The sequence below is a fragment of the Onychostoma macrolepis genome, chromosome 03, assembly GCF_012432095.1.
Source record: "Onychostoma macrolepis isolate SWU-2019 chromosome 03, ASM1243209v1, whole genome shotgun sequence".
Taxonomy (NCBI): domain Eukaryota; kingdom Metazoa; phylum Chordata; class Actinopteri; order Cypriniformes; family Cyprinidae; genus Onychostoma; species Onychostoma macrolepis.
This window is the reverse complement of record NC_081157.1, coordinates 50,681,262-50,706,121: the sequence shown is the minus strand read 5'-3', so window position 1 is coordinate 50,706,121 and position 24,860 is coordinate 50,681,262. Positions and strand designations below refer to the sequence as shown.

Here is a 24,860-nt window from a genome sequence, read left to right as displayed (position 1 = left end):
GAACTCCAGACATTGTTTCCCTTTTTTAAACTTTTAGACTAGGCTTTCTAGACTACATGAAGTTTGTTCACAAACTTTCACCTTATCTAGTTTATTTATATGATCATCATTTATTACATCACATGACCTCTGTCTTTGTCCTGTTTTTTTCTTCTTCTTCCTTTTTTTTTTTTTTTCTTCCCTCGCAGCAGAGGGCTTTGGTCTTTTTGATATAGTGATAGTAAGCCTAGGTAAATATATAGTAAACATCTATCACAATCAGGTAACTCCTACACTATAGTGTAATCATGTGCAATACACCCATTTTTGCACTACAGATGTATAGTAATGTATATGATGTTATTTGTTTGTCGTGATGTATGTTTATTTAATGTTGGTTTTGTTAATTATGTTAGCACTAGGAAGCACATTGAGCACTGGGCTCGGAAAAACGAAATTTAATTCTGCTGGACACTTGTTAAGGCTAGAATGACAATAAAGTATTTGAACTGAACTGAACTGAACTGATGTATGTGGAGGTGTAGATGTGTGGGGGAGATATTGATCATGCATCAAACCGGGGTGAGTCAGGAGAGCAATAAAATAATTATGTTTTTGTGGGACGATCACGTTTTGTAATATATTAAATTCATAATATTGAAGTAGTATTGGTAATAAATAAATACATAAATAAAAACTCAACATATTTTGGCGGTTGTATGCGAGTAACTTTGATGAGGGGAGAGTGATTAAAGGAAGTGGACGTAGAGAATCATATAGAGATGTGAAACTTTTGTCTTGAATGAGCATGTTAGGCTTCTGAGGCAGAGTTCAGGTTGTTGATTCTCGTAAGAGTTATTTGTCTTTTCAGACTGTGACCCTCCTTCAGTCCAGATAAATGGCACCAGCCTTACACCACAAATCTTTTAATGTTTTTTATTTTTAAGTTTTTTTAATTTCTAATTTACTCATCGGAACATTAAACTCTATGTCTGGATGTTTTAATATATATATTTTTTTAAATCCTTATTTGATCCACCACTTCATTTCCTTCTATTGCTATATGTGCAGGTATCCATACAAAAGAGATAACTGTTTTTGTTTGCATTCTGAGCAAACTTTGTAAAATGTCAGATAAAATGTATTGTCTAGTCAAAGATTTACCCCTCTTTAAACTTGATAATGCTGAAAAAAGAGTATAAATGACCACTTCAGGTATATTAATCTCTTCAACCCACTGAAGAGCCAATAATATTACAATCATTTCTGTAGTATACACTGACAGATGATTAGATGCTCTTTTTGTTATTCTGTACCTGAACCTTGGAACATATATTGCTGCTGATGTGTGTCCTGTTTCAGGATCTTTAGATCCATCTGTAGTGTATATATATAACAAACTTGTATAAATATGAGTTACTGATATATAGATTATTTCTGATAAAAATGTTTATGTGCTATTGTGTGTTTTCTTGTATGTTTTTCTATCATATATACCCACTAGAACCTGAAAATCAACTACAGGCATAGCGAATAACCACGGCGGTGTTACAGGCAACACTACAGTATTGCAAACAGCACATTTAATTATTCCAGTTTGATGAGCCTCATTATTTGCTTTCCATCCAAAACTATTTAGATTTACATATTCATGTTCCCAGCAGTTTTTCTATAATCTTTTAACTATGAAAAAAATAAATAAAAATAAAATAAAAACTACAAACCATGTCAAAACCCATCTTTCAAAAAAACAAACAAACAAAAAAAAAACATTTGAAGTGTAAATACATTGTTTAGTTTGTCTCTCGTCAAGAGATTAGATTAGATGGAGGGGGCGGGGCTTGTGACTATACTGAGTCCAGCCGCCTGGAGGCGCTCGAGACGCTCTGCTTCACTCTGCAGCGCTCGTGAGGATGACTCGGTGTGCGCATGCGCGAGAGACTGAGAGCTGTACGGTGAGGGTGAGTCCTCTTTTTCTTCTCTTCTTTCTTATCTATTATTTGCTTTTTGGTGTCATGCATGGATTATTTTGCGTAATTAGGTTTGAGGACAGCAGGAATGTGAGGTAAATGTCAGTTTCTAGTATGGATATGAATGAAAACGATCATATTGTGTCTAATGTTCCTCCGTTCATAAAAGATGAGTTGAATACGGAGTTGTTCAGGACAAATAGTTTCACAAATGAGGAAAGTCCCGTTAGGCTGTAAATCTCAGTTAGACACTGCCTTGTCTTCATCGGATACCGAGTGTTAATTTGATTAAAATCAGAGCGATAGTGTTTGTATGTTCGTGTGAATGGTTGTTTCGATGTTTGGAGTGAAGATATGAATGAGGAAGAGAACCGATAGAAGTTTTGCTGCTGCGATATTATTTATACCATTATTTCTCATTATTTCAAATTTGTTATAGTCACATTTATAACACGATAAGTTAGTTTTAATTCCGATATTCGGTGGATCATCGCAATTGTTGTTTAAGGGACCGTCAGCAAATTCCAGCCACAGTGCAAAAAACAAAACAAAAAAACAATCGTTCATTCAAATGAATGATTTTTACAATATTGTAGTAAAAGCTAGTGGCCAGACTGATTTACTGAATGTGAGCTACAACATTTTGGATTGTGAGAAAGAAAAAAAAAAAAAAAAAACTTGTGTGTGCTGGATGCGGGAGAATAAAATTATTCGCGGGACTCCCGCAAAATATAAATTATCTAAACATAAAATGTCTAAAACATATACATTTTTATTTATCTGTTGCACAAAAGCAAAAGGAACAACATTTTAAAGGAGAATAACTGACTGTAGCATTGTTTTTCAGATAAACAAGTATGTTAACTTAGCATGTTTCTTAAATATCTGCAAACATATTATGGTATTTTTATGCTTTAGTAGAGTCAAAATCCTACATACAGCACCTTTAAATCAGTCTGGACACTCGGGATGTACTACAAACTTCAGAATGGGAAAACATTTTGGTGAATTCTAATCATTTTTTTAAGTCTCACCTGTAGTAAGTCATTCTCGTCACTAGGAACCTACTACAAACTTGTGTTTTAAAATTATTTTTGTAAGTTAAAAGTTATGAAGGCTAATTCTTAGGCAGATTTGACCTTTAACAAAATTGGTGGAACTGTCAGATGGTCCCTTAAGCATGATGTTGCTGTTATTCACTGAAGTAGTGATGTTAAATGTAGTAATGTAATGATTCACAAAGAGACAACAATTATTGCCTCTTTTGATTTATTGTTGATTTTGTAAAATCTGCTTTTCCACACAGAAATTCATGTTCAGTGAGGCTCCTCCCACAATAATCACACATTCAGCAATTCACCAATAAATGCGGGATTATTCCTATCAGTTTACAAGTGAAGACGAGCATCAGAGCATCAGGAAGAGCTGAAATCTGCAGAGACTGAGTTTATTAAAGAGGACAGAGAGAAGATGAGAGATCCAGAACCCTGCAGAATCAAACACACTGAAGATACTGAACAACAAACAGGTTGGTGTTTATTCTTCATTCTTCATTAATAATGCTGACCGTTATAAAACTTCACACAGTTTATATTTTGGTTTGTTGTGTTGGGAAAACAGTTAAAACCCAAGGACCAGGTGTGTTGAATGTGTACAATCCTTCAGTTGTAACAGAACAAAGCCAGAGAAGAGCAGAAGCAGGAGACGAAGTGATGATGATAAAAAGGAGAAAAGTTTACTTGGTTGCATATCAGGGCTCCAGACTAACATTTGATAGCATTGGCACTAGCGCCACTAAGTTCTACAGATGGTGGCGCCAGGAGCAGATTTGGTAGCTCTGGGGTGGTGGTTTGGGGGGTATTAAAAATAAAGATAATTAAATAATAAAATACTGTTGTTTTGTATTAATAATTGCAGTTACTAAAAATATTACACGTTTATTTCTTGTTAATACACATTTGACAGAAATGCATCGAGCTTGCGTTGGGAAGCATACAAAATGTATTTTTATTAGCAACAGTAACATTTAAAATTTTATATAGAAAATTAATATATTTTACTCTTATTAAAATTACTGTTATTCTTCTATAGTACCAGCTTATATGTAACTGACCGATAACTTCAGTGATTATAAAAGGAGCACTCTTTATGTGAGATTCACTCACAAATTGAAGAAAACTTTTTCAAGGCTCTTTGTGACTTTAATTTATTGGTGACTTGATATTTTTCAGTGATTTTATCATTTCAAAATATAAAGCAAAAAGTATAAATTAATGACTAATAAGCGCTCCTCTGCTGCCATTGTAGTGTCTCCCACAGCTCGTTCGAAGAATCACGATCAGTCTTGGTGTTTGATGCCAGAAGTTAGACTTTATTATCTATTTAACAAGAATAAAGCTGAGGCCCCTTCTGCAGAAGAGTCTCTCGAATGTATCTCGGCTCTGGTACATATACAAGTTAAGTCGGGTTCCTATACATTTGGAGTTTCTCTTATGTATACAATTCTACATTTCACTTATGTATGTAATTCTATCTCTCCCTCAGGAGAAGAGACTTCCTAGACTTGTTATGGTAAAGGAAAAGGCCCCCTTTATTTTTTCCAGATGTTTTCTCGTCTGCACATTTTTGCCACGTAGGCACTTTTTACACAGTGGCCTTCGAACATAATGGAAGATTAAATAGATATATAAATGGCAAGATTCACCTTGATTATACTTGATTAATTCAGATATTTAACCATAAAAATCTTTTTCACCATCTACTGGTTATAGTGGTATATATATATATTGTGACGGGAGGAGCCAACGACAGACACAGTGGGTGTGGCGTCAGGCCTTGGAGAGGCTTTTATTAAACAAAAAAATCAATAAAATAAAGTGTCCAGGGGGAAAAGTGTCCAACGAAACAGGGGGATCTGGTGTCCTCGTTGTGCTGCGGGGCTCGTGAAGGAGGGCAGTGTTCAGGAAAGGAGGGGTCCAGGGAAGGGGCGGAGTCTGGTGGCCGCACGCGCTCCCGCTCTGGTCCAGGGCACAAGGGGCGGCGGCTTCTCTTGAGCGGCGGCTCTTCCTCTTCTTCCTCGGGCGTTAGCGGGACTGGAACGGCCCAGCATCCTAGCCTGTCGGCCGTAATACGGGTGCGGTTCTCATCCTGACTCTGGGTTCTGCAACTTACATCCTCGGTGGCGCGACATCCCTCTATGCACCCTTCCTGGACCCAAGAGGACACCAGCGTGCATGCATAGGGGAAGAGACCGTTCTCTCGAAGGGAGAGGCGCTCGGCATTTAAACAGCGGCGGTGATGAGGCTTCATTCAGTCCAGCTGTGCCTCATCACACGCCGCCAGCCCTCGCTGTTCCCACGCCCCTCCTCTCTCTCACACCCACTCCCGTCAGGAGCCTGGTGAAGGGCGGCGAATAAGGGATGGGGTGGTGATGAAGAAAAGGGGGAGGGCAACCGACTCGTCACAATATATATATGTTTTTTTAAATAAGTGTTATTTACCACAAAGTATATTTTGGTCATCCAATTAAAAATACTGTTTAAATTGAATAATTATTAGATCTTTAAAGTGCTGGAAATAGTTGTGAAATACTTGAAAGTCATTGAAAAGTGCTTGAATTTCTCTTTCTGAAGGTCGTATAAACCCTGAAATGAATGATGTAATAACATTCGACTATTTCTGCCACAACACTATGGTTATAGTCAGCGTTGCTACTTTTGGATTTCTACTTCAGTGTTGTTTGATCTATTTATCACAGAGAATTCTGTGCAGAATCTGAATGCATCTCACTAGGTCTCGCAACAACCTTATTCATTCTGCGGCGAGTTCAAACGCTTCTCACTGAATCTCGGCTTTGTTGGTACCATGAAGCTGATCATCAACTTTCTCTGTCAACTCAGGCTAGATCCTGAGTTAATGGAGCACATGCACATGAATGAGTGACATCAGTAATGAGCATCCAATCACATGTCTTGAAACTGTGATTCACTTCTCATGAGAGAGTCAGTGCGATTCACTAGCAAAGATTAAAAGATTGAACAATATGAAGAATTTAAACATTTACACAGCAAGATGAAACGATCTATCCATGAAAGAGGAAAACTTACAGAGAACATCTTACTATAAGTGCAATTAAAAGTTGTAAAGTTAGTTTGTAGAGTTTATAATATATATATATATATAGTTATAAAAACACTTAAAAATCTAAACTCAGTCAGGTTTGCTATTGATTCTAAAACTTATTTATATTGCATATCTACATTTTTATATTAATTTAAAATAAAAGCTTAATAATTACTATTAAACTATGCTGGTTTGTGTAATGGCTTAAGGGTATAATAATTATATAAATAATATAAAATAATTATAAAAAATAATCATCTCTGAAAATCTGATGATTTTGTTTAAATATGTTTTACTATGTAGCGTCCTTTAATTTGAAGTAAGAGAAATTGGAGGAGTGGCTTTATTGCGTCAGAGACATGTCACTTTGCTTAAAGCGGATTGGTCAAATTTCGGTTTGAGATATCTAAAACCAGAACATAACCTGTCCCGGAGCAGGTTAGCTGTGGAGCATAAGTTACAATGACAATGAACCCTGCTAAAAGCCAAACCACTTTCATGGTACCTAAAACCCAAAGTTGACGCAAACTAAACTGAAACTTGCCTGGCTAGCCAGCTAAACTGGCTTCATGGTACAGGCCCCTGTTCTGAGCTCGGAGCGGTTTGCTTGAGCTGCGCTCAGTTATTGATCCAAGCTGATACACGTCCACGCTGTGCAGCTCAAACATGTATTGCGGTTTCGTTGCGCTTTTGTTTCTTTTGCCGTTTGATGTTTCTCGTATGCAGCGCTTATGAGTTCGGCAACGCGGTGGTCGCACCAGTGCGACCGCTCACAAAATTTAGCCCGACAGAAAAAATTGTTGCAAAATGCAACCATTTGGTCACAGTCTGGAGCCCTGCATATGTTTCAATACTCAGACTTTGTCTGACCAGCACAAATCCATGAAGTAGTGTTTTACCAAACTGATTCACAACTTGCCATAAACCTTGAGTTTCCATAAACATTCCCTATTCATATAGACAACACAGTTAGAGGTAGGATTTGTAGTGTCTTCTGTCTCTTTCTGAAGAATTACGCACAGTCTTGAAGTTTGATTCCAGAAGAAAAGACTTTATTATCTACATAGCGAGAATAAAGCCGAGATCCTTTCTGCAGAAAAGTCTCTCGATTGTCTCTGGGCTTTGGTATATATACACCAGTTTAAGGCGGGTTTCCTATACATTAGAAGCCCCTCTCATGTATACCCTTCTACATTTCGCTTGCGTTTGCAAACCTATCTCTTCCTTGGGAGCTGAGACTTCCTAGACTTGTTATGGTAAAGGAAAAAGCTCCCCTATATTTTTCCAGATGTTTCCTGTTTATACATTTTAGCCACATAGGCACTTTTAACACAGAGGCCTTTAGAACATAATAGTGGATTAAAAAGGATATATAAATGGCAAGATTCACCTTGATTATACTTGATTAATACAGATCATTAACAATAAAAATCTTCTTCAGATTTATGTAGGATTTTGACTCTACTAAAGCATAAAAATACCATAATATGTTTGCAGATATTTAAGAAACATGCTAAGTTAACATATTTGTTTATCTGAAAAACAATGCTACAGTCAGTTATTCTCCTTTGAAAATGTGCATTCTGGCCTGGAGTGTCTGTGTTTGTTATGGTTTGTGAAACCCGCCCACTGGAATTGTATTTCGGCACCCCGGGTTGCCAGTTGCCGGAAAACACTGCATATTTAATTTCATTTATCGTCATGTGCACTCGTTTCTGTTGGTGTCGTTAATCTGGCAACCTGCGTGTGCATCAAGTCTGAGGAGGAGGACGTCTCCAATATTTTGAATTTGGACTGCAACACCTAGTTCAACCGCTACATACAGCACCTTTTATGAAATCTCACAATCATAAAATTAAACAATGCAAATTGTTTAAGATAATTGTTTAAGGTGTCTGAGGGAAATGTGAGCCATTCAGTTTCACAATACCAAGTCTACATTTCGCAATAGCAAGTCTATTGGTTTATCTGCTTTTCCTAATGATCTTGCCATGTTCTCTAGCAAAGTTTATTTATCTACTGTGGATGACATGGTTGTTGTTTATAATGATGGGCTTAATTTGTAAATTGTGAGGTCCCGGAACAAAGCGGGGTGACGGATCCAGCATGTGATTAGAGGAGGGAGAGTTAACAGAGGACCAGCTTAAGTGATTTACAGCATGTATCAATTGCTTTTATTAGGGTTTGTGGTCATGAAAAACCTGGAAAAGCCATGAAATTTTAAAACAGCAATTTCCAGGACTGGAAAAGTTTTAGAAAAGGTCATTTGTTTCACTAATCTCTGTATAATAGAGTTATAGGCTATTTAATCGGGTCCTGAATTTCGGTGGGGGATACTGTGTATATCGCATAATTTTACTCATTCCCACAGCTTTCAAATTTATAATGAGGGAAATTCATGCACACATTTATTCAATGTAACATGTCAGTTATATGAGTAAATAAATCCACAGAAATTATCAGTTTAAATCAAACGGTGGGAGTGATTCAGCTGTACCGTGTCTATTCTGTATTTCTCTCTGTCAAAGTGGCTTCGCATCGACGCATCTTGTCTGCACTACAAGAGCTGATGCACGCTGCAATACAAGAGTTTCGCTCACATTGCGGGACAGTTGACAGAACAGATTTCGGAGGTGGCTTGTTCTGGCACAAATTAAGCCGTGGGGCCCATTCTTCGTACGTTGCTTATTTGATGATTTGAAAGATTGACGACACTTGATGAAAAAAATTGACAAATTTCTGGACCTTTATAAGGAAACAGCCAAGCGAACAAAACTACATAAATGTTATAATAGATAAATGATTTGTGCACTGTTTTTAGTTTATTTTTATTTATTTTTACATGATTCCCAATTATTTATATTTCAATGATTTCTAGTATTTGTACAGGCTTTACATTTTTATTTTACTGTAGTAATTAGCAATTCATTTAATTTAATGTTTGAAGAAGATTTGTTATGTGACAGAATTAATGAAAGTGTCTTAAGGGTTAAGATCATGATATCTGCATCTTCTGCGCTCCATCAAGCCACTCCCATAATATCTGTCATCACTTAAATTAATGCACAGCTCAGATTAACTGTAGCCTATAGCATGTGTGTAAGACTCCAATACAATTATAAACTAATTATTTCATCACTAATAAATCTTTCAAAGAGTAAAACTGGCTGTATCTATAGTATTATTGACTACACAACATTATGATGTTATTTTCAAATTATTTTTTAAATCATTATAATTTGTAATTATTGTCCCTGGACCAGTAGTGTACCCTTGTAATAAAGTAGTGGTGGCTGGGACACATTTTTAGTATCAATTCTGCTTAAAAAGATGTGATCTAATCCTGTTTACAGGAAATAAGCTGCTCCCGAGCAGGTTTAAGCTTACGGACCTGTTGCTATGACAGCAACTCCAGGATGAGCTTCGAAGAACCAAATGATCCAAGATCAAGCGGAATCGTCAACAATCAAATCCAGCTAACTGAGTTAGCGACATATGAAGAACGGGCCCCTGGGCTCCGTGAGATCTTAGATGTTTATGCACCTTTGAAAACTCGAACTGTCTCGAAAACTCAGACACCAATGACTTGTACATACACTATATGGACAAAAGTATCGGGACACCCCCTTCTTTAGAACAAAAAAAGGCGCTTCCAAAACTGTGGCAACGAAGATGGAAACACAATTAATTTATTTAAAAATTGTATTTACATCTCTGCTGCAACAGTTTTGAAAGTGTCTAAAATGACTGAACCCATGTGTACAAGTCATTGGTGTTTGGTGATCAGTTTTAGGCTCAAAATCTGCATTTAAAGTCACACCAGAGGTGTTCATCTTGGATTAGGACTTGGCTTTCTGCAGACCAGTCAAGTTCTTCCACACTGACTCAATCAATCATGTCTTTTTGAACCTTGCCGTATACACAGAGACATTGTCATGTTAGAATAGAAAAGGGTCCTGTCCAAACTCTTGCTTTAAAATTAGAAGCACATATCATTATATGCTTAAACATTAAGATTTGGGGTCATTGATGTGGGTCATCTGACATTTCATACAGTTGATTGGTGACAAATATGATGCAGGGCAACAACTCACTGCGTGATGGAGCCCAGAGAACGTAGATAGAATGTCCCTAAAATTCAAGATATGTTTGAGTTTTTGTCTCATATATAAATCATACAGTTAAGCAATATCACACGAGCAATAGACTAAGTGCAATATTACACGAGTGAAAATGGATACTGATCTTATACAACAGTTCAGTAAGTAAGAAGTTAATATTGTGTTATTTTAGTCACAGTGTTGTCTGTTTTGCTTAAATTTGCCAATGAAAATATAAAGACAAAGCAGAACTGTTTGTCTCCGAGTAACACACAGCAGCATTTCATTTCTTAATGCACGTTTTGAATGAACGGTGAATTATTTGGCGCGTTGAACCGTTGGCCATAGGCGCGTTGTATTTGAAGCGGCGCTGCTCAGATCGATCGGTGTATAACATCAAAGTACCGCGAGAGCGATTCAAAAGCATCGCAGAGTCGTCTGCTCTCTATAGCTCTCGCGGTACTTTGATGTCACACACTGATTTGTCTGATGGTAATTATATGCTTCAAGTCAAACAAGCCTAATGATTCAATGGACCATTCATAAAGAACCATTTAATTCCCTCCTGAACGAATCAGCCATTTCAACCAATCAAATGATGACTTAATCATTAATTTACCACCACCTGCTGGCAGTTTTAGTTTATTATTTAGAGTATCGTTTCATTAAAGAAATAATTTCATATTTCCATAGTAATAATAATAATAAAATGAATCAAATAAATTATTAAAGGTTATAGTTCACCCACCCAAAAATGGTCCAAAAGAGTATATGTAATAAATTTTATCAAACAAAATATTTCTTGCTGAAGCTACTTTTGTAATGTCTGTTTGAAGCTTTACACAACAATGACTTTTGGGACAACACTTATCTTTTGGGAGTAATTTCTCAACCAAATTTGATGTGCGATTACTTTGTGATCAATTAATCGCGACACATGTAATAAATTAGATTTAAAATTTTAATCGCTTACCAGCCCTAAGTCGTGGCTTGATGACCATGAGAATATGTGGGTACCAAGGCCAAACCAGTTGAGAACCACTGTGCTAAGCTAAATCTGGATTTTAAATTAATTAATTTAGCACAAGTGAAGGGAATACTAGATTTCTTTTCTCTACTGTTAATAAGCTCTTACAGTCTACTGAATCTCTAACATCTTGTATTCTACTACTGTATGTAATACTTGTATGTATTATTTTAATACAGAAATTATAAGTATTTATAAGCAAATACCTGCACTGTATAATGTTGGCTGTGGCTGTTTAGATCCCTTCTCAAGTTTCTCTGTCCGCTTTCTTTTACTACCTATAAACTGAATCCTCTTCCAACACACTTAGTTAAAGTCCGTTTATCCTCTCTGTCTTCTTTAAAGGGATAGTTCAACCAAAAATGAAAATTCTGTCATTAATTGCCCTCATGTCGTTCCAAACCCGTAAGACCTTAATTTTCGGAACACAAATTCCGTAGCAGTGCCGGCGCTGACCCAGATCTGGCGTGATGACTTTCAACACATGTGCCTTGTGTCATGGTACTGTCGTGAACGTGTGTCCACAAGTGACTCAGTAGAGATGAAAATGTGGAATAAAGCTGTTGTAAATAAATAAAAATGAATTAAATAAAAGCACATAAGCAAGGAAAATGAGAAATATAAGATATGAAAACTTCATAAAATAATGAGTAAATTATTAGGTAATAAAATTATATAAATGGTAAATAATAATAAAAAAATCAAACAATACATAAATATAAATTATAAATTAATAAAAACAAGAGGGTAAAAACAGAATACAACACAGTTTGTATATGAGGATCCTCAGATCCTTAATTTACTCTGAAAAAAAATGATTGATTGAATTTACAAAAAAAGAATAATAATACGGTAAGAGCTGGTAATCAATTTATTGTAGCTACATTTAAATAAATTAAGCTGACTAACTTTCAACATTTTTTATTTAAATGTAGCTAAAATAAATTGTTTGCTACCAGTACTTTTTTTTTTCAGTGTACTTGAAGTGTGCATGAGATTTGTGCCTATAATATTTTAAAAATAATAATTTGAGGATCAGTGTACCTCATTCATGGAACACTCTTAAAAGTGCTGGGTTATTTCTGTAAACACATTATTGAGTTAATTGTGCTGGGTCATAATTCTGGGTTGTTTGCGGTACTGTAAACACATAGTTGGGTTATTAGTGCTGGGTCAAATGACTGCAAGGGGTTCTTTCACCACTGAACACCTGGGTTGGGTTATTTTGACCCAACCGGTTTGTTTATTTTTCCTCTTCATCGAACTTTCTGGGTTCTTCACTCGTCTCGTCGTCAGATGGTCAAGCAACTCGCAGCAAGCAGGATTATAAGGTAAACTAATATGATGATATGATTATTTGCCTATTTACCTATTGTGGTGAGAGCACACTGATTTCATGGTTAATGTGATATTTGATCTGTCGATGCGTGGGTTGACGTTAGCATTATTCTATGAATGAAGTAGCCGCTTTCCTTTTTTTTTTTGTTGACAAAAAAGGCCTCAGCAATCTCTGTATCGTTATATAAAAGTTATATATATATATATATATATATATATATATAGGCTATATATTAGCAGTGTTGGGCACGTTACTTTAAAAAAGTAATTAGTTATAGTTACTAGTTACTTCTCACAAATAGTAACTTAGTTAGTAACTGAGTTACATCATTATAAAAGTAACTAATTACCAGGGAAAGTTACTATTGCGTTACTTTTTAAAAAAATGTTCAAATGTCAAATAACTTTGGATGCCCCCAATATTAAATATGTTAAATTAATGAAATGGACACTAAAAAAGAATAAATTATTATTATAAAACATTGTACATTAATCTACACTATTTATCTACTGACACTTAGTATCAGTCAGTCAGTCATTATAATATAATATTTCCACAGCTTGCGTTGTATTATTCTTATGGTTTAGATGCTAAAAGGGCAGTGGCGGCGCCAGGGCGGGGCTTGACGGGGCTATAGCCCCATCAGAAACTTGCTTAGCCCCACCAAGGATTTCCAAAAGATTTTCCTGTTTTTTAACTGTGGTGCCACTCTCATTAACATTGAAAAATAAATATTAAAAACCTAAAAAAAAAAAAAGTGCCTAATATGTGGCCTATAAACAATTAATAATATGAGGGAGGGGTCAAGCAACTCAAGCAAGCAACGGGCAAAGTTTGCTCAAGACGGTGAACGTCACTTCACTATAGAGAAAGTGAAAGTAAAAAAAAACAACTGACGGTTAACGCTGCATTAACGGCGCATATTCTCTCTGAGACAATGAGAGACGAATCTAATTTAACATATGCTGATAACGGTATATGACTGTCTTAAATTATTCCCTTAATATTTCTCTTGTGGCTCGTCAAGTGAAAAAAATGAGACGAAACGTATTTCGCGTTAAACGGGTTGTTTTTGAAAATCAGTGCATGAAATAAAGCTGCTCTGAATTTTCATTGATGACTGCAGTGTTAATAATAATAATTATAGTCCTATAATTAATTGTATAAATCAGTTGACCTGTTTTAAAAAAAAAAAAAAAGAAAACTTTTTCAATGAGGAGTAAACTAATAGCCTAACACAGCGCATGTGATACGCTATGAAATTATTGCGGGCCAATACTTAATATTGCCAATTTAATAATAAAAGTAATCTAATAATAATAATAATAATAGGCCTATGACGGAGGCCTATGATGGAAGTATATAAATGCTAAATCCTCTTAATATTGCCAATTTTTTATGCTTTTGACAATATCTCAATATCTACACATGCATGATACGATGCAAATCAGCACGGGGAGGTTATCACTCGCAATGTGTGCGGAAATTACTAGATATGTGTAAAATGAAAAAAATAAAAATAAAGATAACTTAAATAAATAAATTATTATATAAATAAATAAAACAAAAAAATCCCAACTTTCTTTCTTTTCTATATTCATTCATAAATTATATTACTTTGTAAGTGTCATATTTGGCAGTTGGCATTAGAAGTTAATAACTTCTAATGCCAACTGCCAAATATGACACTTACAAAATATGCCTTTTTCGAAGCTGCTGTATATAAAAAACTGATAGCTAAAGTTAGGAGTTCATTACTTTCTCTCAATTTAATTAGTTTTTTTAGCACCCCCTCTGAACTGTTAAGCCCCCTTTTAGCACCCCCAACAAAAAAATCCTGGAGCCACCACTGTAAAAGGGAGCGTGTTTTCAAAGTCCTGCCCACTCTGCTTCCCCAATCAATATTCAAGAACGGAGGAAAGGTCTTCAGACCCGCAAACACAGAATCCTGGAAGTCATTCATTTGATGTACAACCTGTAAGTTTCTTTTACTTCTTCTACTCTATACACAGTAGGGTACAACAGGGCTAAAGGCCCACCTTGAGAAAAAATGTGGTATTCACTGCGCCTAAAATGTATAATTGCCGAAAAAATATATACGTTGTATTGAACATTAACGGAGCAACAGATTTTGTGTGAAAATAAATCATTCAAGTTGTTTATTTTGTTTAAAAATATTTTGTTTAAAAACTCTCGCACACTTTTCAAAACTTTCTCTTCTCTTCTCTGCCACCCCCCCCCCCATCCTTCATCAACTCTTACAGCTGATGACTTTGCAATTTTCTTTACAAATAAAACAAGAACAATCAGTGACCAATTCTTCTCACCACAAACTGATAACTTCTTACCGACAAATACATACTCTCTCACCTCCTTCTCTCCTCTCTCGGAGGCGGAGGTCTCCAAACTCATCCTTTCCAATCATCCCACTACCTGTCCGCTAGATCCTATCCCCACTCACCTCCTTCAGGCCATTTCTTCTTCAGTCATACCTGTGCTTACTCACATAATCAACACCTCTCTTCAGACTGGTACATTTCCCACAGCATTTAAGCAGGCTCGGGTAACCCCACTGCTTAAAAAACCCTCTCTAAATCCAGCACTTTTAGAACACTACAGACCAGTATCCCTTCTTCCATTCATTGCAAAGACTCTTGAGCGAGTTGTTCAACGAACTCTCTTTGTTTCTTGCACAGAACAATCTTCTGGACAACAACCAATCTGGCTTCAGAAGCGGCCACTCTACTGAGACTGCCCTACTCTCGGTTACAGAAGCCCTGAGAATGGCAAGAGCGGCTTCCCAATCCTCTGTACTCATCTTACTGGACCTGTCTGCTGCTTTTGACACAGTTAACCATCAGATCCTCCTGTCCACTCTCAGAAAGATGGCCATCTCAGGAACTGCGCTTCTGTGGTTTGAGTCTTACCTCTCAGATAGGTCCTTCAGGGTTGTCTTGGAGGGGTAAGGTTTCAAAGTCACAACTTCTGGCTACTGGGGTTCCTCAAGGCTCAGTGCTTGGACCACTTCTCTTCTCCATCTACATGTCGTCATTAGGATCGGTCATTCAGAAACATGGCTTTTCTTATCACTGCTATGCTGATGATACTCAACTTTACCTCTCATTCCTACCAGATGATCCGACGGTAGCGGCTCGCATTACAGCTTGTCTGAGTGACATCTCTAGCTGGATGAAAGACCATCACCTTCAGCTCAACCTTGCCAAGACAGAACTGCTCGTGGTTTCATCCAACCCATCATTCCACCACAACTTCTCTATCCAGCTGGGTTCGTCAACCATAACTCCTTCCAGGACAGACAGGAACCTTGGAGTTGTGATAGATGATCAGTTAAGCTTCACAGACCAAATTGCTATAACGGCCCGGTCCTGCAGATTTGCCTTATACAACATTAGGAAGATTAGACCCTTCCTGTCTGAGCAAGCTGCACAACTCCTTGTCCAAGCTCTTGTTCTATCCAGACTGGACTATTGTAACGCGCTCTTGGCAGGCCTTCCCACAAGTAGCATCAAGCCTCTACAACTGATCCAGAATGCAGCAGCCAGAGTAGTCTTTAATGAACCGAGGAAAGCTCACGTTACCCCTCTCTTCATCAGGTTGCACTGGCTACCAATAGCCACCCGCATCAAATTCAAGGTACTGATGTTTGCCTACAAGACGACAACTAGCACTGCACCAATATATCTAAACTCACTAGTTCAAACTTATGCACCCTCCAGAAGCTTGCGTTCTGCAAGTGAACGACTCCTTGTGGTGCCATAACAAAGAGGTACCAAATCTCTCTCACGGACCTTTTTCTGGATTGTGCCCATCTGGTGGAATGACCTCCCGATCTCAATACGAACAGCTGAGTCTTTAGCCATCTTCAATAATCATCTAAAGACACATCTTTTTCGCCTGCACCTGACCAACTAATACTAACACTTACCTATTATGTCTGTCTAAAAAAAAAAAAAAAAAAAACAAACCCTAGCTACGTCTACTGTGCTGGACTAACTGAGACTTGTCATGGCACTTGTATACTGCTGCACTCTCGATGGTCTGATTGCTTTTATTGTTCTCATTTGTACGTCGCATTGGATAAAAGCGTCTGCTAAATGATTAAATGTAAATGTAAATGAGGTGACAAAAGGGGCATTTACCCCCCACATGGGGCACACAGTATTGATACAAATACTTCAGCTAAAATAATGTTTTTTTTTTAAATAATGTCTAAGTTAATACTTGTTAAAAACAATCACTTTAGCCAATTTTGTTCTGTTTTCTGCTTAATTAAAAAGAAAAAAAGTGTTCAATAAATATAGGCCTACTGTCATTAAAATATGTTAATATAAAAAATATATTTTAAAATACAGAAATAAAGTCATTTTAATAAGTAAAGATTCTGAAGGTATTGAAGGAGATTCAATAATAATTTAAAATATATTTACAGTAGTAGGCTAACAATAAATGATATTTTATTATATGATAAATATCATGTTTTTAAATGTGATGGTTTAATTTTAAACATTGTGATTATCTTTAATATGGAAACATACATAATATATATGATATTTATAACAACATAATATGATATTTACCATCTGAATCTAACCATGTCATGTGAACAAATGGAAAAGTCAGCGATCTATTAATTATCATGTTAATTACTGTGTGCCTTTAGTCCCAACAGCAGGGGCGCTTTTTACCCCAAATACATACTTTTACATGTTCTTTCTTTATTTAAAAACTGTTGCTTTAATTATCTTAAGCAAAACTGAAAATCTTAAAGAAGGCCTTTGTCTCAAAATATATGCATTATTTTTAGCGATTCTCATTTGCTACTTAAATCTACAACATTTTAAATAATATAAGATGAAGTAAGCAGAGAATCAACTTTGCACTGCTGCGCGCGATCGCGTAAAAGATCAAACAAAATAAAATTGTGCATGTTGAAAAGCGAATGTTTTGCTACGCCACATTTTTGTGCCATCTAGTTTTAGGCCACTAGTATTTTCAACAGTTAAAAATGGTTTTAAGTCAGTTATTTATATCTATTGCTGTAGTGTGTCAGTAAGAAATATCAGTCTACATTTCCAAACATTAATTTTGTCATTAATTGTAATAATCCAGTGAATGTCTGACAACAGCCAGTGCTCCACACAGATCTGATCTGATCATCATCGAAGTCTGTCTGGAATGACATGAAGAAACTGAGACAGACTAAATCCAAAAGAACTGTGGCAACATCTCCAAGACGCTTCAAGAACCTACCTGCAAACCTACAGTACTGTTAAAAGTTTTAGACACTTGTGAAAAAATGCTGTAAAATGGGAATGCTGTCAAAAATAATGTCATAAATAGATTTTCTTTATCAATTAACTTCTATTAACTAAATTAAATCAACATTTGGTGTTATCATCCTTTAAATGTAAAGCAACTTTTGCCCTCGGTGCACTTGAGCAGAGTTTCTCATGAGCTTTGCAGGAGGTTTCTTGAAGCATTTTGGAGACGTTGCCACAGTTCTTCATTTATTCTGTCTCTGTTTGATCTGTTTCTTCAAGTCATTCCAGACAGACTGATGCTGATCAGATCAGATCAAACAAAAATCTCACTGGATTATTACAATTAATTGCAAAATGAATGTTTGGAAATGTAAACTGATATTTCCTACAGACACATTACAGCAAAAGATAGAAATAACTGACTTAAAACCAGTCTAGCACAGTACTATATATATATATATATATTATATATATATATATATATATATATATTGGGGGCTTTAAATACCCCATAATTTATGCCATGTTGGTTGGATGAAATTTAGGTAGGCAACCAAGAAGTGCCAGTAAGCAGAAAGAAACCTAAATCAGTAACATGATAAATATTTAGTTTGAGCAACCTTTACCAGACCCAGTTCACATGAAAACACTGATGTGGCTGATTTCCATAAAATACACTTAAACTTTATTTATTTAAGTCAACTTAAATGTTACAACTTCTAAAAATGTAAGTTATGTTGCAAGACTTAGTGTTGTGTAATTAACAGGTGGGGACCAACACGGTGATGCATTCCTGTACATTTTGTACCTTGGTGACGAGACAACGATATCCCATATCTTCGCCGTTGAAACGGACTTGTTGCTTGAGGCTGTTTATCTTTTTCAAGTCTTTTTTGTGCTTGATGTTAGCTACACTAACATCTTCCTTCCTGGGAATTTCTCCAGCATGCAGTATATCATATTGATGGACATGATTCTTCATGTGTGAAGTATTTGAGGGCAACAGTTTTTTCTGGCCACTTGTAACGTTTAAATTTTTTGTCACATGTATTGTCTGTTGTAGGTCTCTTTGTTTGGCTTAGGTTTAATGGCACAATGTTTGGACTGATTCTCCTGTGGCAATAATCAATTTCATAGTGTTATGATGCTGCAATGTTGACAAAGAATAGGAATCTACAGTACCTAGTTTACAAAGTTTTGTTTTTTTAAGAAACTGATCTACAAAAAAACGTTTTATTTGTGTATGTAGGGATTGGATGTAATGTGTAACAGTATAGCACCCATTCAAAAATTGTTTTAAAAAGAAATGTGAAAACTCATTAAATTGATATTTACAGTTGCATTTTTTGTGTTGTGTAATTGTATTACAGAAAAATAATAATTTTACATTCCTTTGTGATTGTTATTTATTATTATTACTAAAGTAGCAAGGCAATGAGACAACAAATAACTCAATGTTTGGGTAATGTTTAACCCAGAAACACAGTAAACCTGACCCACTGGTTGGGTCAAATAAACAACCCAGCATTCTGGGTCAAATGGTTAAACCAGCACTTGGGTCAAAACAACCCAGCGCGTGTTCTGTCCCATAGTTACCCAGCGGCTGGGTTAAGGTTGGGTTATTTTTTAACCCAGCATTTTTAGAGTGAAGGTTTCAGGAAAGTATAATTTATGAAATTGCATCAAAATCATCAAAATTTTGTAATGCAGTTGTCTACATTCTGCTGTTATATCAGGGTTCATCTTTATGTCCTTTCAATTTCTTATGCCCTTTCACTTTTGCGTTTTTTTTAACAAGTTCCTCAAAATACACTGTTTTACTTTTATTTCAGAGTTGATTGAAGACAATGAGGTGAAAGAGGAATTGAGTGAAGTTGAGGAGAAAAATCATGTCAAAAGTGGAGAAAAACCCAAACTGAAAGATTTAAAGAAAATAAGAGCCAAGAAATCTTTCACCTGCACTCAGTGTGGAAAGAGTGTCTCAAGCAAACGTAGTCTTAAGCATCATATGAGAGTTCATACTGGAGAGAAACCGTTCACTTGTGATCAGTGCGGGAAGAGTTTCAGACAATCATCACATCTTAAGGGTCACATTTACATCCACACTAGAGAGAAACTGCACACATGTGATCAATGCGGGAAAACATTTTTGTGGTCTTCAGCCTTGAGGACACACCTGACAATTCATACAAAGGAGAAGCCACATTCGTGTCATTTGTGTGGAAAGAGTTTTTCATTACTACAAAGTTTGAAAGTACATCAGAAAATACATACTGGTGTGAGAGAGTACATGTGCTTTGAGTGTGAAAAGACTTTTACTACAGCGAGCCATTTAAAACTGCATGAGAGGATTCACACTGGAGAGAAACCTTACAAGTGTTCACACTGCGACAAGAGATTCAGTCGGTCATCACATCTGAAAACACATGAGAGGATCCACACTAGAGTAAAACCTTATATGTGTTCACACTGTGACAAGGGATTCAGTCAGTCAGGACACCTGAAAATACATGAGAGGATGCACACTGGAGACAAACAGTACAAGTGTTCACACTGTGACAAGAGATTCGTTCATGCAGGACATCTGAAGACACACGAGAGGATTCACTCTGGAGAGAAACCGTATCACTGCACTGCATGTGGGAAGCATTTCAACCAATCATCTAATCTATACACACATACACAAAAATATCACAGTAATTAGATCATCTTCAGATCCAGCACTTTCAGGTGTGATTCCGCATCCACAAAATACAACACAATGCATCAAGCAATAAAATATAATCTAGATAAAAGTAAAGAAACATTATCTAAAGTTTTCACAGTGAATAAAGTTCATTTTCATCTTCAAAACCAGCAGATTCAGATCAACTCAAAGACGTCCAAAAGTTATATTCTTGTATGTCATTTTGCTTCATGATAAATCATATCATTGTGCTTTCTTATGAGTTTCATATGTTTAATAAGCAGGATTGTAAGAATAGTAATATCATTAAAACTAGATACCATTCCTACTTGTAAGTCAGTAGGAGAGAGATCCAGCTCATTAGTTTTCACTTTTACTTTAGCTCGTTTCTGTATTTGCTGATTAGATTCTGATTAAATGTAATTATTGATTAAATGAAACCTTTTTTATTAATGCATTATTTTAAAATTTTATCAACAGTTTTTATTGTCTGCTGGTTGTATTTGAATCAGGAAAAAGTAATTTTATAAATTTAGTTTTAATATCTAAATGCCATGAAGTATTGTAATTGTTTTTTGGGCTTTTAAATTTCTCAATGAAGCTTTTATTTGCCTAATAAACTATATTTTACTCCACACATGTCTTGAATGAGTTTGTCTACATTAGCAACCCTTCTTCTTCTGCTTCTTCTAGCAGCGGGCATCTCTAGTGAAGGAGAGGATGGAGTGGAAGCTGATCTGACCATATCCTTCTGATATTAATTATTTTATTAATATTTCTTGTGTGATTATCATTCAAGTTATTGATCAGTATTTAACCTCCCAGATTGTTTGATGATTGATTTAAGAAGTAAAGCCATCTATATTACAGTCTCAGAAATAAAGGTACAAAAGCTATCACTGGGGTGGTACCTTTTCAAAAGGTACACTTTTGTACCTATTAGGTTCAAATATGTACACTTTAAGCACTAATATGTACCTTTAAGGTACCAAAATGGACCCTTTAACATTTAGATGTTGAATAACAGTTATTAAAAATCCTGTTCTATCCTGTATTTCTATTCTCCAAGATTGATGGCTGCATAGTATGTGTGTAACCAACCGATAAGATGCTCGCTAGTAGCCAGAAAACCTAGAGATGCAGATAAGGGTTTTGTGTGTATGTGTGTGTGTCGGAATCTATTCTCTGTGTTAGATGAAAAGACTGTCTCCTGCTGAGACTGAGCTGAGGTGTCGTCTTCTTCATTTGCTGATGCCTACAATAATCAAGATCTAAACCCTTATATACTTTACTATATTACCGAGCACAGTGTAGGCCTTTTTTTATTGTTTTTTTGTCGCTGTGGTTGCCTGTTTGTTTAAAAACCTCTTCTGTGGGTCTGGGCAATATGTGTTAACAAATTAATAGATGATTCACCCAAAAATAAAAATAAAGCTGTCATTATACTCACCTTTATGTCGTTGTAAACTCATATGGCTTGCTTTCTTCATTGGCATACAGAAATGTTGTATTCAGTCAGCAATTTAGATATTTTTCCCCACAGAAGAAATGGCTTAGAATGACATGAGGGAGAATAAGCTAAAACCCCAACTAAAATATATTTTTTTCATAAGAGTACTTGCATGTCAATAACCTTCAGGTTCAGTGTAGGCAAACTAACTGGCATTGTTGCATCGTGTGGTGTGTATTTTCTGAAAACATGTCTCATCCAATCTAGATTTGAGATGTAGAACCATTTAATGGCCTTTTGGAGAGTTATTGAACCTGCATCCCACAGCATGGTACGTGTGACCAGAGCAAGGACAGATACAACGAGGAGTGAAGTTGGAGTAACAAGTAATGCAATGGTAAATATTGATATTATATTGTTTGTGACAGAGAAAGAAAATGTTATATATATTATTTGTATTATTAAAAATATATATATATATTTTTTACAATTACCCTTACAATTTTGGGGTCATATTGAAAGGAATTTATTGCAGTTAAAAGTGAATGTGTTCCCTATTCTAAAGTGTTAGCACATTGTTATAATAGTGTTTTATAATTAATACATATTGATAACTATTATATATGACAATAGAATAAATATAATAACATATTATAATAATATAATATTACCTTATTATTTTTACCCTATACATTTGATTGCTATATTGTAATCATATATCTGTCATGGCCACTGGAGTCTGGTCAGTAGATCACGTGTGCTCTGATGGCGCTGAAGTGAACTAACCCTGAAACAGAAGCTGCTCCGGAGCAGGTTATGTTCAGAGAGTAATTAGCTATGGCTGCTTACATACCCTGAAACTTACCTCCGTTTTTGGAACCGAAAACATATCTGCTCACTTACAGTTATATAAATATTGTTATTTAAACATAATTTTGGTATGCTTCTTGAACAAATTCAGAAGGATCTTTCTAAATGGTCCCCTTTAAAGATTTCTCTCATTGGACGCATTAATTCCATTAAGATGGTGGAGCTCCATTCATTTCTTTAAATATTTTTCAGTGATTTCCTCTGGTGTTATTTACATCCGTGGACTCTGTTACCTCTACTTTTATTTGGAATGGAAAACTAACATCCTTGTTTAAGTAAAGTATACCTTCAGCGGTCCAGAAGAGATGGTGGTATGTCCCTGTCTAATTTTAGTTTTACTGGGCGGCTAACAAACGACATATAATCTACTGGTGGCATTATCACCTTTTACCTAATAAACCAAAATGAAAACGAAATTACATTTCACATTGCATTACATTTCAGAGTATTTTATTGGCAGGATTGTTTTATTACCTGAAGATTTAGGGTGAATCCCATTTCTCTGTCTTACCCCTTCCTCTTAGTTTTGCGCCTTCACGTGAGAGTAAGGGCTATCCCAATTCTCGTTTTGATCGAGGGGTAGGGCTAAGGGGAAGGGGTAGATACCCCTTAAAACCAAGCATTTTCGCGAGCTTACTTGAAACCAAGGGGTACCCAGAACACACTGCGCAACCGGCAACAATGGCGGCCAGATCATCAAGTATTAAAGTATTTTCGGCTCGAATAATTTATTTAAAAATTACGACAGTCTTGTTTTGTGCTCTAGACAGTCCTGTACATATATATTTGCAACCATGTTCTTAATTGAAACGTTTTAAAAAAATCGCTAGTTTGCTACACTAACGTTACATTGCTGATTTGCACAACAGTCCCGCAGACTAGCCTTGAATGGACTTCATGCATGTCTACAGTTTTAACAAGTTTGTAAAATGATCCAAAGTTTGTGATTAACACTTGTCGGCTCTGGTGACGTAGCAGCCAGCTAGCGACGGTGTATGATGACGTAACCGTAACCAAGTGGTGTCTCATTTCATAGGGGTATGTTTTCACCCCTAGCGCTTACCACTCGGTTTCGAGGGACAAGGGCTAGGCCTAAGACGAAGGGGAAGGGGAAGGGGTAAGACAGAGAAATGGGATTCACCCTTAAGCTCAGTCTGGTGTTTGATTGACCAGCAGATGGCGCCAAATCTCCCTCAAACTGATGAAGTCAATCTGCTTCGAATAAACAACATTAAAAACAGTTTTAACTGGGAGAAAGAAACAAAACAAAAACACAAAATAGCTTCATATTTCTTTTTATTAAACAGTGGTTTACTGAACAAACTATGGTTCTGTCTTTATTAAAGTCTGTCAGTAATGCTGCAAGGCTAATAAATAAAGTAAAATTTACTGCAATAAAATGTATATTCTCCCAAATGAATACGTTTTGTTGTCATGACAGATTTATTCAAACATATGTTAAATAGTAATATGACAACTGAATTTACCAGTATTTCTGAGAAGGTGTGAAAGGGGCTAATGACTGGGGATTTCAGATGTGGTCTGGGGTGTGTTTCCTGAAAGCATCGTCAGCCAGTTATGGTCATTTTCATTATTACCAACACAGCTGCAAACGGTGTCTGAACTACAAGTAGAAGAAATATTACACATATATACACTACTAGTCAAAGGTTTTTGAACAGTAAGAGTGTTAATGTTTTTGTAAAGAAGTCTCTTCTGCTCACAAAGCCTGCATTTATTTGATACAAAATACAGCAAAAACAGTAAACTTTTGAAATATTTTTACTATTTAAAATAATTGTTTTCTACATGAATATCTGTTAAACTGTAATTGTTTCTGTGATGCGCAGCTGAATTTTCAGCATCATTACTCCAGTCTTCAGTGTCACATGATCCTTCAGAAATCATTCTAATATACTGATCTGCTGCTCAAGAAACATTTATTATTATTATCAGTAGTAGTAGTAGTGTTATTATTATTACTATATTAATATAATGTTGAAAACAGCTGAGTATAATTTTTTCAGGTTTCATT

At 35.9% G+C, this 24,860-nt stretch overlaps 1 protein-coding gene across 2 annotated transcripts; it reads left to right on the top strand.

The window, feature by feature from the left end:
- Positions 1–1,831: 1,831 nt before the first annotated feature.
- Positions 1,832–21,124, top strand: LOC131536105 (zinc finger protein 239-like). Of its 2 annotated transcripts, none has more exons than XM_058768838.1 (3): positions 1,832–1,940; positions 3,256–3,477; positions 19,652–21,124. In XM_058768838.1, exons 2-3 carry the CDS (start codon positions 3,420–3,422, stop codon positions 20,521–20,523), a joined length of 930 nt encoding a protein of 309 aa, XP_058624821.1. In that variant the 5' UTR covers positions 1,832–1,940; positions 3,256–3,419; the 3' UTR covers positions 20,524–21,124. The 2 variants fall into 2 exon arrangements, with proteins under 2 accessions (XP_058624821.1, XP_058624822.1); XM_058768839.1 differs by lacking the exon at positions 1,832–1,940 and adding an exon at positions 1,975–2,044.
- The last annotated feature ends 3,736 nt before the right edge of the window (positions 21,125–24,860 follow it).